Raw genomic sequence first — 16,701 nt, forward strand, 5'->3', positions numbered from 1 at the left:
TCATTCACTGTCTGTTTAGGCTTAAGTGCAAATCCATGAAGCCTCTGTACAAATCACCATGATTAAACCATGATCACCACGTCTTATTATCATTAACTTATTTAACATTCTATACACATGCACGAAGTTCAAAAAAAGAAGGCTATAGCCTTATGAAAAAAGTAAACACGTGAATATCGCGGTTGCTGCGGTTACTTGCATTCCTCTGCGGTTGGCTTGTCAGAAGCCCGGTACTGCAATATTGCGGTTATCGCGACAGCCGACAGCCCTACTGTTAATGTTAGAAAGGCGTTGGAAATTATGTGATTGCTTACAGTTTACATGTCAAGCATGCACCATAGAGCAGGGATGTCCAATCCTGCTCCTGGAGGGCCACTGTCCTGCAGAGTTTAGCCCAGGACTGAGTTTGGACACCCCTGATCTAGAGTTTCATGACCAAACTAGTGATTTATAGCACAAATAATTTTCATGATATTAAAATAGATCGTAATTGTGCACAGCAGTTGTTGACCAGATATGGGATTAAAATGACTGTTGAACTTATCAGTGATCTTGACTTTGAGCTTCACTTTTCATTTCACATTTGTCTCTCATTTCAAATTTCGCTTGATTTAATGTTTCTTTTAGACCTGATGGACGTGAACAAGAAAGGAAAAACAGAAGCCAAAAAATCTGTCTCCTGCCCTCAGTGTGAAAAACGCTTCACATGTAAATCAAGTCTGACGATTCACATGAGAGTTCACACTGGGAAGAAGCGGCTCAGGCTTTCTCTCTGAAATCACATCTACTCTCATTCTGAAGAAAGACCATTTAACTGTGATCAGTGCGGTAAACAGTTTCATTGAGCTTCAGTCCTGAAGAAACACCTGAAGATTCACACAAAGGAGAAGATTCATTCTTAACATTACAGCACTGCAACAAGAGATTCAGTCTGTCAGAAACACATGAAAATAGAGAAACAGATTTGTATTCTAAATAAATTTGTATCACTCAGTTTCTCTTCCACTTCTACTCTTCCAAGCAAACGCAACTTATACTTTCATGTACCTTTGAAAATGGACACTTCTCTTCTTCTCTTGAGATGCTTTGGCTTTTATGAGTCAGTAAAGACAGATATCTGTTTCATTCATTTTTACTTAATGTTTGTATTTGCTTAAAAAAATTGATTAAACTTATCACTCATTTTATCAATGACTCATTGTTATTTTACATTTTTTTCAATAGAGCTTTTAAATGCCTAATTGATATTTTATCACACACATGACTGACATTGAATGAGATTGCTGTCTGTCTACATTATTAACAGTTTCACCCTTGATATCTATGATATTAATATCCTGCCATGATTCAAAACTGAAAATAAAGTTCTGAAAGGTTGAAACTAAGTGTTCGAAAACTCAAAATCTTTCAAAAAAAAGTTTTGCAAGATCGAAAAATAAGATTTGCAAGCTTGAAAAATGTAAAAAAAAAAAAAAAAATACAAATATCTCTGCAAACATTGTTGTTTTTGAGATTTCCTTCTTCAGAACTGCAAAAAAAAATTACGATGTTGTGCAAACACTTTTTCAGAGTTTCAAATTTGTCAGTGTTCTCCCACTGTATTAGTTTGTTTTCCAGGTTTGAAACCTTGTAAATGGTGATCTGAAAACTGGTGTGCGAATGTGTGAAAAAAAGTTTTGAAACTCTAAAAACAGAGTTTTGCAGGCTTGCAAAGTTGTAAAAAATAAATAAAATCTCTGCAAACATAATTTAGTTTTTGAGTTTTCCTTCTTCAGAAGTGCAACACTCTTTTTTACGGTGTTGTGCAATCATTTTTTCGGAGTTTCAAATTTGTCACTGTTCTCCCAGTGTATAGTTTGTTTTCCAGATTTGAAACCTTGTAAATGGTGATCTGAAAACTGGTGTGCGAATAGGTGCGAATCACTCTCACTCTCCTCACACAGCGAGCGACTCAGTCATGTAGGCTACATTGGCCTAATATTATAATAAAATCTCAAGTACTGTGTGAGGAGTGTATGTTGTTACACTAGATTATTGACATAATTTAATCAATAACATTATTATTTTATGGGACTCTTATTTTGAAAACATTTGTTCTGGAAGTTGCACAGTTGTCAATGGTCATGTGATCATAAACTTAATAATTTGCGTTGTTTTCAATTATTCATATATGTATATTTCTTATTTTTTTTTATTGTTTTTGGTTTCACTCTTGATAAATATTTCTGCACTAAATTAAAGCCCATGTTGCAGGTTAACCACCACTGTCAATTAATGGGTACATAAATCACTCAAGATATGTATATCATTTTTAAAATGTCTCAAAAATGGTCTTAAAGACCAGTTTTTTACGTTTTTGGTATTAACGTTTTTTTTTATGCAATTTGGTGATGACGTCACGTTGGGGAGAAGTGGAGGAAAGGTAGCCTCAGCCTAGTATTATGGTGTGTTCAAGTCATCTCGTATAGATCGTATTTACATGAACGCCACCACAATGTCGTAAATACCAGTGGGGAGCTCGGGATTTTCTCTAAGCCCCGATATTTACGAGTTGTGGGCGTGTCACTGAGAAACATGGCGGAATACCAATACTTCAAGGTATTTTAACAGTGATATTGTCAGGCTTTTCTATTTACAGCGCAGTAAGCTAATTGCCTGCACAGAATATGATGGCATTATAATATAACGATGCAACATGTAACGATAAAGTTGGCAGTGGCTTCATAAATTAATTAAAAACATGAATTAAAACAAAGTACACCTGATGCACATTTCTTTGTTCTTCATTTTCTAGAACAAGAGTTTAAGAAACTTTGTCTTTGTCATCTAGAAATAGAAGGCATCATGCTATAGCTACAGTGGCGGTTCTAGACCACAGTAACTGGGGGGGCCAGGCAGGGGCCACTTGTGCTTTTAGGAGGCACACCTTTAACATTCATCTTAACCTATTTTCAGTATTATTTCAAGTCATTTTTCAACATGTCATGCATGACTGCAATCTCTAGAAAAAGCTAATAAATTATATTAGCTAAGCTAATAAAACAATTTCAATTCAAATGAATGTTTCATTATGTTTAATTGTAGTGTGATATAATGATCAATAATAACACATTTTTAGCATCTAAGCACATCTAGGGACTTTTTTACACCTGGGGTGGCCGATATGGCAATAATATCATATCACAATTTTTTTTTTTTTCAGGAAAATCACGATTTTATCACGATTCTTATTTCATGTTGGTTTTACTATTTTGCATGTGATTGAGCATTACAGCCAAACTAATGTCCCTATTTTAAAAGCAAAGCCTTATAGGTAACAAAATATACACTGTAAAAACGAACTTTTTGGTATAGTAATATATATTAAATTAACCTTCATAATTTTTACTTTATAAAATTAAAATTCAATGAGAACTAGAATTTTCTAAGTAAAATTTTAAATATCTACACATTTAATTCATGTAATAAATTAACTGGTTGGAAAGAGTAAATCTTATTATATATTTGCTTGTAATATTTAAACATTTTATAGTCACTTCACATAAACATAGTAATTTTAAGTAAATTTTAATCGAAAAGTATAGCGCGTTTGAATCCGCACATGCGTATTTGGACAAGAAGACACGACAGTCTAACTGCCACTTTGGGTCAGACGGATTGGCGAGCTGCTGCGTGGCTGCTTTTTGTCGTGTTTGAGGTAAGTTTGTCTTTCTGTTTTACATTTAATAAAACATGGGTCTGTGTGGATTTTGATGATTCTTGTTTACTTGACTCAATAAACATTAATGCTCATCTTATAACATGACCTCATTACTGTAAGTTGTAAGTTAACGCGTCTGGGTTATCCATTGTACATTAACGTTATAACCTTTACGTTTCACTTCCTACATTGGTTAACTTATATTTAATCGGAAAAGTTTTCAATAGTTTTATAGATTCGGAAAGCACTGTTTTTCGTGTAAAATTTTCAAACTGATTGGATTGTAACTGCTAAGTTAAGTTAGCTCATAACGTTACCTGTCAAGGATCCCGTTTTGGCCGGGAAAGTCCGTATTTTACCCTTCTTTCCCGCCGTCCTCCCGTATTAGTATTTTCCCGTAAATCTCCCGGTTTTTAACCTTATTAAAAATAATAATAGGCTGACGGGGTAAAAAAAAAAACGGAAAATTTCCCTTATTTTCAAATCCAAAACTTGACAGGTATGAGTTAGCTTGCTAACATTAGGCCTTAAAATTAACGTTAACTGTTTTCCTGCTGAAGTAACGTTAACGTTATACTGTTGACTATGGAAAAGTTTAAATTTTCTTACTGAATATTTCCCAGGAACGTCTACACATAAAGCTAGAATATTTCAATCGCACTAAATCGTGCATGAATGAGGTCTCAAAATAAGCAGGGCTGCGTTTCTAAAAGCATCACTTGGGCATCGCCATGTTAGTATGCACTGGAATTTAGAGAATAGGATCTGTTGGATTTACAACATGTAAATTCATCCACTTCTCCCAAAATACATGAAAGTAAGAGGCCGGTGAAGTGGGAGAAAGAAAAACAAAAGTAAACTTTATAGTTACTTACATTACAATGTGTGTGGTAACTTAGGTGTATGTAACTTAAATGCCTGAAATGCACTATATAATCACACCGGTTTAATCGTACGCATCAAAGGGTTAACATAATCGAAACCATATGGTCTTTTTTTAGTAGGCTATGTGTATGTGTTCATTCTGTTGTGATAATGAAGTCACTTTCTATTTTTGTTTCTCAAAATAATTATATATTTTCTTCTAAACTGTATGCAGGAGGACAGCTACAGTGACATCACTCAGCACATCATTAAAATACTGGTCGTCCATGGTGCTGATGGAGAACTTCAAACATCGAGATCCAATCGATGTATCCATCCTTCTTAAACTCTTCCCAAAAGTTCAAAGATTAAAGGGATAGTTCACCCAAAAAGGAAAATTCTGTCATAATTTACTCTCCCTCAAGTTGTTCCAAACCTGTATGATTTCCTTTCTTCTGATAAACACAAAAGAAGATATTTTAAAGAAGGCTGGTAATTAAACAGTTGCTGGTCCCCATTGACATCCATAGTATTTTTTTTTTCCTACTATGGAAGTCAATGGGGTCCATCAGTTGTTTGGTTACCGACTTTCTTCAAAATATCTTCTTTTGTGTTCAGCAGAAGAAAGAAAGTCATACAGGTTTGGAACAACTTGAGGGAGAGTAAATTATGACAGAATTTTCAATTTTGGGTGAACTATCCCTTTAAAGATGAAGTTGTAGTAAATGCTATGGTATGATAGAATTGTTTAAACATTCAGCTGTTGATGTTTTAATACATTAAAGTTGTAATGGTATTCTTTAAAGGGTTAGTTCACTCAAAAATGAAAATTCTGTCAGTAATTACTCACCCTCATGTTGTTCCAACCCCGTAAGACCTTCGTTCATCTTCGGAACACAAATTAAGATATTTTTGATTAAATCTGAGAGCTGGCTCACTCCTCCATAGGCTTCTAAGACACTATAACTTGCTGGCCCAGAAAATGTATTAAAGAGATCGTTAATATAGTCCAAGTGACTCCAGTGGCTCAATATTAAGTTTATAAAGCGACGAGAATAGTTTTTGTGCGAAAAAAACAAACAAAAATAACGACTTTATTCCACTATTCATTTCCTTCTCTCTGGGCCTCGAGTTTTTTTAACGTAGTAAAACAGCGTAGCGCATCTGTGTTATACGCCACACGCATCACACACATGACCAGCGTCGGCGAATAGTGAGCCTACGTGTGACGTACAACACAGAAGCGCTACGAGAACTCTTTTACTACGTGAACTCACTGTTTTTTTGTGTTTTTTCGCACAAAAAGTATTCTCGTCGCTTTATAAACTTAAGATTGAGCCACTGTAGTCACTTGGACTATATTAACGATGTTTTTAATACATTTTCTGGGCCAGCAAGTTCCAATCCCTTAGAAGCCTATGGAGGAGTGAGCCAGCTCTCAGATTTAATCAAAAATATCTTAATTTGTGTTCTGAAGATGAACGAAGGTCTTACAGGGTTGGAACAACATGAGGGTGAGTAATTACTGACAGAATTTTCATTTTTGGGTGAACTACCCCTTTAAAGTTCACTATTTCAGAGTGCTCTTTTGAATGTTGAATGTTTTGCATGAATTTGTTTTTAAATACATTTTTATGTTTAAAACAAGGGTTACAGTATAATTCTGAAGTTTTACTGAATGCACCTGTGTCAAGAGATGACTGTGAATGTCCATTTATGTATGAAGAACAATTTTTGATGACTGAAATAAACTGTTTAATTGTATTTTAATTGTGTGATTTGTGAAAAATATAGAGAAAATGTTCATTTATTTATGTTCAGGATTATTTATAAAAAAGAAATTAGCAATGTTTACATAATTATAGGGAGTATTATAATTTCATAAAACTAAGTAAATGAAAACAAAAAAACTTAAATAAAATCTACTTATTTACTTCATTAAATGGTAAGATTTACTTCATAATTTCATAAAAGCAAGCTTCCTAATTATAAAACAATAAATAAACTTTACTTAATTACTTTAAATAAATATAGCTTCTAAATGAAATGTAAATAGGTAATTTTTACTTAATTTCTTCATGAGCGTTACGTTCAATACTAAGTAGATTTTACTTGATAATGACACTTAAGTTGTACTTGATATTATAGCAGTAAAATTTACTTAAAATATACTTGTGCAAATTGTTACGAGGATTTTATTAAGTAAATCTTACAAGTAGTTTTTTTCAGTGTAGGTAACAAAATATAAAATAAAAAAGAATGGCAGACATTTAGGCCAAAGTGGCGAAAATAAAAATCTTTGTCACTATTTTCTTTGTTAAAAAAATTAAGAACAGAGATACATATTACACATACACAACTTAATATACAAATGAAATAAACAGTGCTTTATTTTTTCAGCTATAGGTGTATTTAACAGTAGAATTGAAGAAAGTAATTAAATGAACAAATATGAAAATAAAACACAACAGACTTAAAGTTCTCAGTCAAGAGCAGTGAATGATTTCCTCTGTGTGTTTTGTTGTTTTATTAACATTAAAGGGATAGTTCTCCCCCAAAAAAGTCATAATTTACTCTCTTAAGTTGTTTTAAACCTGAATACGTTTCTTTCTTCTGTTGAAAATAAACGTTATTTGAAAGAATGTGAGTAACCAAACAGTTGATGTACCCCTGTGACTTCCATAGTATATTTTTTTCCTCCTATGTATGGAAGTCAATGGGGACCAGCAACTGTTTGGTTTTGGGTGAACTATCTCTTTAAGGACAAGCCGCGGCAGCATGTTTATTATTAGGGCTACTGTCTCTTTAAGAACTGCACGCGACGCGTCTAATATACGCATATGACAAGCAGATTTTAATTAATTTTCTCTGTTTGCTTTCACTTTAGACATAACCAACTTTGTTTATGTAAACATTGTCTGTATTTGACAGTATTAGCGCAATATAAGACTCAAAAGATAACTTAGTCCAGTAACAGGCTTTTAGTGCATGTGCGCGTCGAGTGTACGCGCTCAGTAAAGCGCATATTTGAACAGCGCATCAGCAGCGAATGACATGTTTAACCGGCAAGGCTTTAAAGCACATGCAAATAATGAGCTTTTGTGAACTGCAGTGTCCCGTTCCTCTGCGTTAACATTTGATGTGAATATACGTCGTGCTGCAGTGTAGCCTATAGATGAAGGCACCGCAACTGATAAAATGCGCAGTTGTTTGGTGTGATTTTACGATTCCAAATTTAGGGGGGCCAGAGGGGGGGCCAAGCTTGGTGACACGGGGGCACTGGCCCCCCCGGCCCCCCCTCTAGAACCGCCACTGTATAGCTATATGGGTGTTTCTAAGCGTTTATCTCTTCCTCCGGTGAAAATGTTGTTGCAAACGTAGCCGCCGCGTGTCTGTTGCTGTGTTTGGCAGGGGCTTGTGTGGGCGGTGCCATCCCATGGAAACTGCGTTGGAAAGCTTGTGCTTTAGGGAAGTGAGTGCGTTTTGGTCGCTGGTCGAGGAGCTCACCCCGCGACCAGATGTCAATCTACCTACTATATATTTCTATCTATTTATCTATCTAGCTGCTAGCTATCTATGCTAACGTTATGCTATCTGGCTGTCTGCCTATCTCTCTCTATACTAACGTTAACCTATCTATCTATATCTATCTATCTGTCTGTCTATCTATGTATCTAGTCTAGTCTATCTATCTATCTATCTATCTATCTATCTATATCTATGTATTTATCTAATCTGAATACTCTCGTCTACTCGTCTCTCTAGTCACTCTCAATGCTCTCAAAGCGGGCTTTGGTAAATTCTCTCCCCAAGGTGACGTAATGCAATGCATTGTGGGGGAAAGGAGAATCGTTGCAAACCGCTGTAAGATAGTACCTACTTTTTCGTATTATATTCCGCTTTGTGATACCCAACAACATAAAATACAATGGATAACAGTTTAAATGTTTATTACCAACAAGCAAATTGCACAAATTCGTTGAAAAATTAACCCTGCAACATGGCCTTTAAGGAAGCACTATTACGTACGCTGCGTCATGCGTGAGGGGTAATGCTGATGCAATTTGCGTGCGCGCTCTCTCTTTATATATTTATAACGATATATTTTTCGTTAAAACATTTACAGTTGAATTTAATATGAGTTATACATTTGTAATTGTGTAAAGTTGTATTTGTTTATTTTGAAGGATCCATGCAATGTTCAAATGTATTTTCTGTATATGAATTTACATTGAGATATCGTGTGTTGATTGACAGGCACTGCTAGACCAGAAATGCCAATTACCTGTGATTAATTGTGATCGTGTCTGTTATTTCTTTTGACACAGGTATGTAGATGGATCATTTACTACACTGTAAAAAATTAAAAGTTGAGTAAACTTAAAAAAGTAAAGCAACCAGCTGCAAAGCATTTTTGAGTTTACTCAACTTCAGTGGTCGAAGTTCATCCAACTACCAGTCCAACTCAAAGAAATGAGTTAGCACAACTACTGAGGTCCTGAAGTTGAGTAAACTCAAAAAAGCTTTGCAGCTGGTTGCTTTACTTTTTTAAGTTGATTCAATTTTTTACTTTTTTTAGTTGATTCAATTTTTTACTTTTTTAAGTTGATTCAATTTTTTACTTTTTTAAGTTGATTAAACTTTTTTACTTTTTTAAGTTAATTCAACTTTTTCAAATATCTCACCCAGATACTTGTATAGCCTTCACATTAAGAATCCAAATGCAGGGAGTAAACCACACTGTAAATACAACACAATACAAAAGACATTGCTATCATTACAGAACTTATTTATTGACAAATATTCAGCAAAACAACACATTTTCTATTTGCATTAGGTACACATATTTTAAGGTGATGAAGTTCTATTCCACTCTTCAAGATTAATAAAAAAAAAAAAAAAAATGCACAAAATTAGAGTACAAACTGGAATAAATAAATGCTCAACCTTACAATTATCCATATGGATTGCAGCTACTTGGACAATCTTTTGAAGGACTATGCAAAATAAATCAGCCTTGCGGAGCACTTTAGGTCAAGATAAATAAACTGGTTTTTTTTCTAAACAAACTAAACAAATTTTTTCTTAACCACCAGTTACTACTGGTGTATTTTAATACTTTAGGATAGTCCATTGGGGCCATAAATCAAGCCAAAGAGGAGAGTAACAACTGTGGCAAAGGTCTTGCACATTATCTGGCCCAATCTGCTCTTATAGTACTACAGAGAGGCACCTTATATTTGGGTTTGAGTGGCAACATCATCTTCAACGATAGTTAAGATCCTCATCTTCTCCCCTTGTGAATGTCTTCTGGCTCTGTGTCCTGCAGTAGAAAATAAATCAGCATAAAATTAGGGTCATTTTTATTTTATTGTATTGAATTATGTTAGACCAGAGTGTCCCTAAAGGTCTGCTCATGTAACTTCACTTGAAACACGGTCATGTTTAACCTTATGATTGTGCACTGTATTGTTTTAACAGGTTAGATATCAGAGGGAATGTCTCCAGACAGTGTTGTGAAACAGTAATTTTCGACTGTCTTTGATTTGATAAAATAACAACTTGTTGAATTTGTGCTATCAGGTGAAGTCAAACTGAGTTATATACAAACAAGTTATATACAAAGAGAAGCATGGGAATTACCTTGAAAAAGAGATGGCACCATTTAGCCTTTAACCAGAGAGATATGATCAAATAATTACTTGATGATCAAGTTGGTCTAGGAGGATCTTCATCTCATCTCCATACGCTCCACCACTTGCTTTGTACGACTAGATGTGTATTCATTTAACCAAGAGAAAAAGGTGCTCTTCGGATCAGTTTGTGTGATCCTGTAATACTCAGCAGAGAGCAGAGACCCTAAAAAACATTGTTGAAACAGTAAGAATTAAGTGTAGACCAACACAAGTAAATTCAGTTCAACTCACCTGATCTTTTCAAAAATAAAGGCCACTGTTTTAGCACATCCAAGGATCTTGTCACTGTACTGATGTTCTTTAGTCTAAAAAGGACAAATACAACAGAACAAAGATACATAATTTTATTAAACAAAACAACAACAACAAAAATCAGTTACAGTAAGTTAATTTAACATGTAGTAAAAATAATAAAGAAATTGAATAATCAAATGTGAAAAAGAATCAATGCATAGTTTTCACTGTATTTATTAAATATGACAGATATTAAAGATACAAAAGTTATTATAAGAGCAGTGAGCTATTTTGTCTTTTGTAGCCTAATATTTGTTTAAGGATACACAATATTTGTATCTTATTCACTTTAAAACATACTGCACACATACTACCCATTCTATTATTTAATATGCAAAGTTAACATACATATTTTTAACATTACACATTCGTTTTGCATATATAGGCCAATATTATTAAATTTTTCCTCTAAATTGTATTGTATTTAATTATATTGCACTGTAGAATGACTGAGCCTCAACCTAAGCATGTACAAACTGTAACTGAAATTTGTATACGTGACAAATAAACTTGAAATTAAATTGAACGGACTGCGGTCACTTTAAGAGCTCATGGATCTAATACTGAAACATCTAGGTTTCACCAAATTGGTTATGTTCATTTAAGACATTGCCGACCGTGTTTACTTGAATACTTTTTTTATTTTGTTTTTTTTGTTATTGACATAATTGTATGTGTATGTCACTATTAAATCGCAATACGCCACGAAAGATAGCTGAATTCGCACTCAGATTCTGTCCGAGTCCGAGAGAAGCAGCATTCTGTCTCTCAATCAACGCAAGCACCGCATTTAAGTCTTTATTCACGACTTACTGAGCTTAACATTTTTAACATATTTTAAACACCATGCACGTCCTTGTCCTTCTTTTCTCATTCAAGCATGTTTCCTCACTCTAACGTTAGTCTGGGTAACTTAACGTTAGCACGTTAGTAGCAATGTGCTACGTGGATAATCTCTAACAATAGAAACTTATCGTCACCACAAAATATATCTTTTAACATAATACTATATTTTATCAACATATGTGTGCAATTTATAGCCTATTTTCATGTATAAAGCTTAAAGAAAACTTACCTCAATCAGATGAAATCCAGTCCCTTCGATAGCGTGGTTGAAGGAGGAAACCCCGAGAGTAACGTACAGCGAGACAGACTGCGCATGCGCGATGACGGGAAGTTAAACGTTCGAACTATGAAATCAAAATATTAAGTTTTCTCAACTTAATTGTTTGTGTTCATTGGACAAAATAATAGTACACTTGCAGTTAAATACTTTTCATAAGTAAAGTCAACATTGCAGTCAAAAATTTGCCCACTCAACTTAAAATTTTAAACTGAGTTAACATTTTGCAAGTTGGATTTTTTACAGTGTATTGTTATTTTTCTATATTTCTTATTTTTCTTTTATCATTATTGAATTTATTTCTATAATTGTTAAGTGCTCTCTCTTTCGCTAGATGTCGTGGCGAGAGGCACGGCTAGACCAGAAATCCCAATTACCTGTGATTAATTGTGATCGTGTCTGTTATTTCTTTTGACACAGACACAGTGAGGCTGAAAGTAAAGAAAAACAAAAGTACATAATTGTGTGGGATCTCTTTATTTAAAATCAAACACAACGCAGAAGAAAACCCACTACACTGTATTGGTGCAATAACTAACTTCAGTAAACTGTTAAATTTTTGTGTTGTAAAAGTCATTTATTCTGAACCAATAATCTTAAATTGATTCTCATTGCTTTTTTTTTAAAACATTTATAAAGGCAATTTCCCCCTAACTGTCATCTTTCAAGTCAAATTCTATACAATTTAAGTCACTATATTGCTTTTACCAATCAAATTGACTAGTATCAACAAAAAAATGTTTTTCCCACTGCAGAGAAAACAGAATCTGCATCAGAGTTGGCATTTATAAAAAGTTTAATATGCAAAACAAGCATTACCCCCCCCCCCCCCCCCCCCCCCCCCCCTATATTATTATTATTTAAAATAATCATAAAACATAATGGGGCATTCATGTTGAATATTCTTTTGAATGGTGTTATCAAATAATAATCTGTTATAATCTGATAGAGAAAAACAACATGCAAGTAATTTATAGGCCTACAGTTAACTAATGTGATCTTTACAAAAACATAATGATGTATGTAACTTTGAAATGTGTTTTACCTATTTTGATACAATTTTAATCAGCAAAAATGGAAATGTCACTTTTTCAGAATATTCTATTTTAAAGATAATTTATAAAATAAACTTTTAAAAAAGCCGTGCATCCTGTTTGCATATCCTGTGCGCTTTTGTCATTTGCGGAGCAGTCGGTCAATCCCACCTTTCCAGTAAATACGAGTTGTGATTGGACTGTACGTCAGCAGACAGCAAAGCATTGGCCAAGAGCAGAAGGCCCTCCCTCCAGACTTTTTTTTAAGTTGCGAGGTTGCGAAGCTTCATTTTCGCTCAGTTTCAGAGTTTCTGAGCAGAGCTGCGTGACAACGCTGCCACAAATCACGTGAGTCGCAAGCTCACAACTGTGTGGACGTATCTCCGCAAAGTGGGTGTTGTAAACTCAGCTCTGAAAAAATAGTCTGCAATAGGAGTGCTAATGTAATGTAATGTAATAAGTTTCGCCCTTTCGAACCTTAGTTTTCAGAGTTTCAAAACTTTTTTTCACCTATTCGCACACCAGTTTTCAGATCACCATTTACAAGGTTTCAAATCTGGAAAACAAACTAATACACTGGGAGAACAGTGACAAATTCGAAACTCTGAAAAAATGATTGCACAACACCGTAAAAAAGAGTGTTGCACTTCTGAAGAAGGAAAACTCAAAAACAAAATTATGTTTGCAGAGATTTTATTTTTTTTACAACTTTGCAAGCCTGCAAAACTCTGTTTTCAGAGTTTCAAAACTTTTTTTCACACATTCGCACACCCGGTTTCAGATCACCATTTACAAGGTTTCAAACCTGGAAAACAAACTATACAGTGGGAGAACACTGACAAATTTGAAACTCTGAAAAATTGTCATGCAAAGCAAGAACCGATAAGAATGTGATAAGCTTGAGATGCTGCAAAAGAAGCGAGCACAACAGTTATACACCTCCTCCTTCTAGCGAGTGTTTACATAGAAAAACAATGGAAAAGTAGGCACTTTATTTCCACTTTATGTTCTTCATTTGTATTGAAAATAAATGCCTTTCCGATCTGATATGTGATGAGAAAAAGGGAGATGAGTGAGTTCGGCAAAATAAATTTGCACGCGTCTTTTTAAATATGGTGTGGTCCAATCAGACATTTGTGAGTGGGGTTAGTGTAAATAGCCTTTGCCAACGAGACAGGTTATACTTATGGTTTGTTTCCACCGAGCGGTACGGTACTCTACAGTACAGTACGAAGCAGGACGGTAAACCCTGATCCGGCTTGAGTTTCCACTACCAAAAGTACCCTTACTTTATAGTCATTCTCGCACATAGAAGAAAGCGACATGGTAAACAACAAAGAAGGGCAGACAGCAGATCTTGTTCTTGCTTCTCGGCATGTGGCTGTTTGTCACAACAAGAAGACAAGCGCTGAAATTAGGTGTTTCTCAATACCAAGTACGTAACAATAAAACAAAACATGTTATAAAACACCACTCTGCCTCTTTTAGTTTTCATTTAAAAAATCGTAAACATTAATAGCCACACAAATGTGGTTTAGGCAACACATACATTGATTATCTTCACTGCATGTACAGTACATTTACAACAAAACGAAATATAAAACACAACCCTGCCTCTTCGTTTACATGTTAGGAATATTGAACATATTACAGGTATGTGCACATGTACTCTGATAATATTCACTGTAATAAAATATGATACATGACCTAATAAAACATGACCTAAAACAACCCAAAGTCTCTTTTTCGTAAATGTCAGTTTTATTGATTATTAAGTATTAAATGGTATAAGAAGCTATATAAGAAATAAAGCACACAATTCCGTCAAAGTCAGCGCTCTAGTCTACAATGGTTAAGTAAGCCTAAATATAAAGTTATGATACTTCTCTTTTCCCTCAGTCAAAACGATTTGCCAGGAAACAAATGAAAGGTTCACGAGACCAAAGATCGGCTGTTAGATATACACAAGACGAGTTATATCTTGTTTAACCACTAGACTGGTTTCCTAGTTTGACCTGTAACCTTAGAGGTTTCCGTTCTGCTTCCTTCCAACTTTTTGGAAGCTGTCCTTCCTCCCAAATTCTATTGAATAGTCTAAGCAGTCTTCCTAATGCTATCTCACCCATAAAAGACAACATGACATAACATATTTCATCTCCACCTGGAGATATCATCCCTGCTCTGGTAATCGTGTTCTTACTAATGTGTTCTTTCTAATGTGTTCTTACTAATGCTTGAGCCCTTTTATACTGTTATAAATGCTCATAATTATGGGTTCGTCTCAATTGCCTGAAAGTCCTATTCCTACCTTTTACTACTCTGCATTCCTCCGTCCACCATGGAACTGCTTTCCTTTTCCTTTTCCCAGAGCTCTTTGGGAATAGTTTCATCTGCCACCCCTCTAACAATTTCCTGGAAAATACTATACTCTCTATCAATATCCATATCTCTAACCTCCCCAGTTAATCTTTCCTCACATAACTCCTTGAATTTTGCCCAATTAACCTTAGCAAACACCCATCTCCCTACTCCTCCTTCAGACTGCTTTTCAATCCTCATTCTTATTGAGCATAACCAACCCGTTCTCATCGATCTGCGTATAAATAACACGACTTTACACTTTCAAACTGCGTGTAATGCGTACGCCAAAGTCCAATTTTGCGTGCATATGACACGCCAATCCTTCCCATTTACTTCGGTGGAGAGCAGATGCGTCTAAATACCACGCATCACCTTCAACGGCAATGACGTCACCAGCGAGGCTCAGTTCGACCAGTTCGCCTGCACCTGATGCGCGTACCGTTACGTTACACCTTCAAACAGGTAAGTAAGGGCACTAAACCTTTTTTTTTTTGTAATGAGATCACTGTGTTAACTGTATTATTTTAATTATTTCAGTGTTTCTGTTACATGGGGCCATGTGTTAGTTGTTAGTGGAACCGTGGGCTGCTCCGTTAGCACAGATGGTATCCTACCATTGACATTAGCCTAAGCTAACTTCTACTGTATGCCTGTTGCAGTTTGAAATACATAAAAAAAAACAGTTTTTAATCATGTTTTGACATGGCTGATGACAGCACTACAAATCAACAGACTGAATTAGTGTTTGCTAACGTTTTTAGCTAAAGTGGCATGGTTAGCCTAAGCCTACGGGACCCCCCAGGGGTCAATAATGTGGACTAATCAGTGCGCATGGACTTCTAAACCGGATTTATTCCCAAATTGTGGGCAACAGGGAGGGGGGAGGAGGGGGGAGGTGTTTCTCTAACACAAGATCCAGGAGGCGGGGTTGGATCCAGATCCAACGCCTCCCACATTACATATACCTAAACCTACCAATCTCCACCCCCTGGATCTCGTGTACTGCAGTGAGGGAGATGGTCCTCACTGCAGAACATGAAATCCACGGGGAGGAGTCGGATCTAGATCCAACTCCTCCCACCTTACATATACCTAAACCTACCCATCTCCACCCCCTGATCCCTAAACCTACCCCTAAACCTACCCATCTCCACCCCTTAATCCCTAAACCCACCCCTAAACCTACCAATCTACACCCCTTTATCTGGATCCAACTCCGACCCCCGGATCTCGTGTTCTGCATTGAGGTGCTACTGCAGTGAGGTGCTACTGGGAACTTCCGGGAGACTTGGGATGTCTGCCATTGTGTCATTCCCACTATTTCACAACAGTTATTGGGTAACATTACTGTCACACAACCTTATCTGTCCTCAAGAATATGGAAGTTCCATTAATTAGAGAAGGTAGTAGTAAGCCAATGCTTCCAAAGTATTACATAGTGCATTGCATCAATTTCTACATTGATGTAGTACTGTTATAATGCTAATAATTCCACATTTTTGCCAAAAATGTACACATTAATTTACAAAAGTTACTTGTCATTACCATAAAATAAGTTACTTTGTGATATTACCCTATAATGTGTGTTGTGAAAAGTGCTACCCATACTCACTTTGATATGAAACTATG

The 16,701-nt window shown here is 35.4% G+C and overlaps 1 protein-coding gene and 1 long non-coding RNA gene across 4 annotated transcripts in view; one reads left to right on the forward strand and one right to left on the reverse strand.

Annotated features, from left to right (window-relative positions):
- LOC309498688 (uncharacterized protein) overlaps positions 1-8,846 on the forward strand; it is a 40,655-nt gene extending 31,809 nt beyond the window's left edge. For 2 of the 3 annotated variants that reach the window (XM_082169549.1, XM_082169547.1), the window contains one exon: positions 628-1,187. In XM_082169549.1, the coding sequence (XP_082025675.1) occupies positions 628-694 (67 nt within the window). In that variant the 3' untranslated portion in view covers positions 695-1,187. Of the gene's footprint in view, positions 1-627; positions 1,188-8,821 lie in introns of those variants that run through there. The other variant, XM_082169548.1, reaches the window with a different exon arrangement.
- Positions 8,847-10,212: 1,366 nt separating this feature from the next.
- Positions 10,213-11,922, reverse strand: LOC309503637. The gene is made up of 3 exons (XR_014207787.1): positions 11,630-11,922; positions 10,492-10,565; positions 10,213-10,423 (listed from the first exon to the last, which is right to left on the reverse strand). It is a non-coding gene; the product is annotated as an uncharacterized lncRNA (long non-coding RNA).
- Positions 11,923-16,701: the final 4,779 nt, after the last annotated feature.

This window comes from Leuciscus leuciscus, assembly GCF_965113295.1.
Source record: "Leuciscus leuciscus genome assembly, chromosome: 1".
Classification (NCBI taxonomy): domain Eukaryota; kingdom Metazoa; phylum Chordata; class Actinopteri; order Cypriniformes; family Leuciscidae; genus Leuciscus; species Leuciscus leuciscus.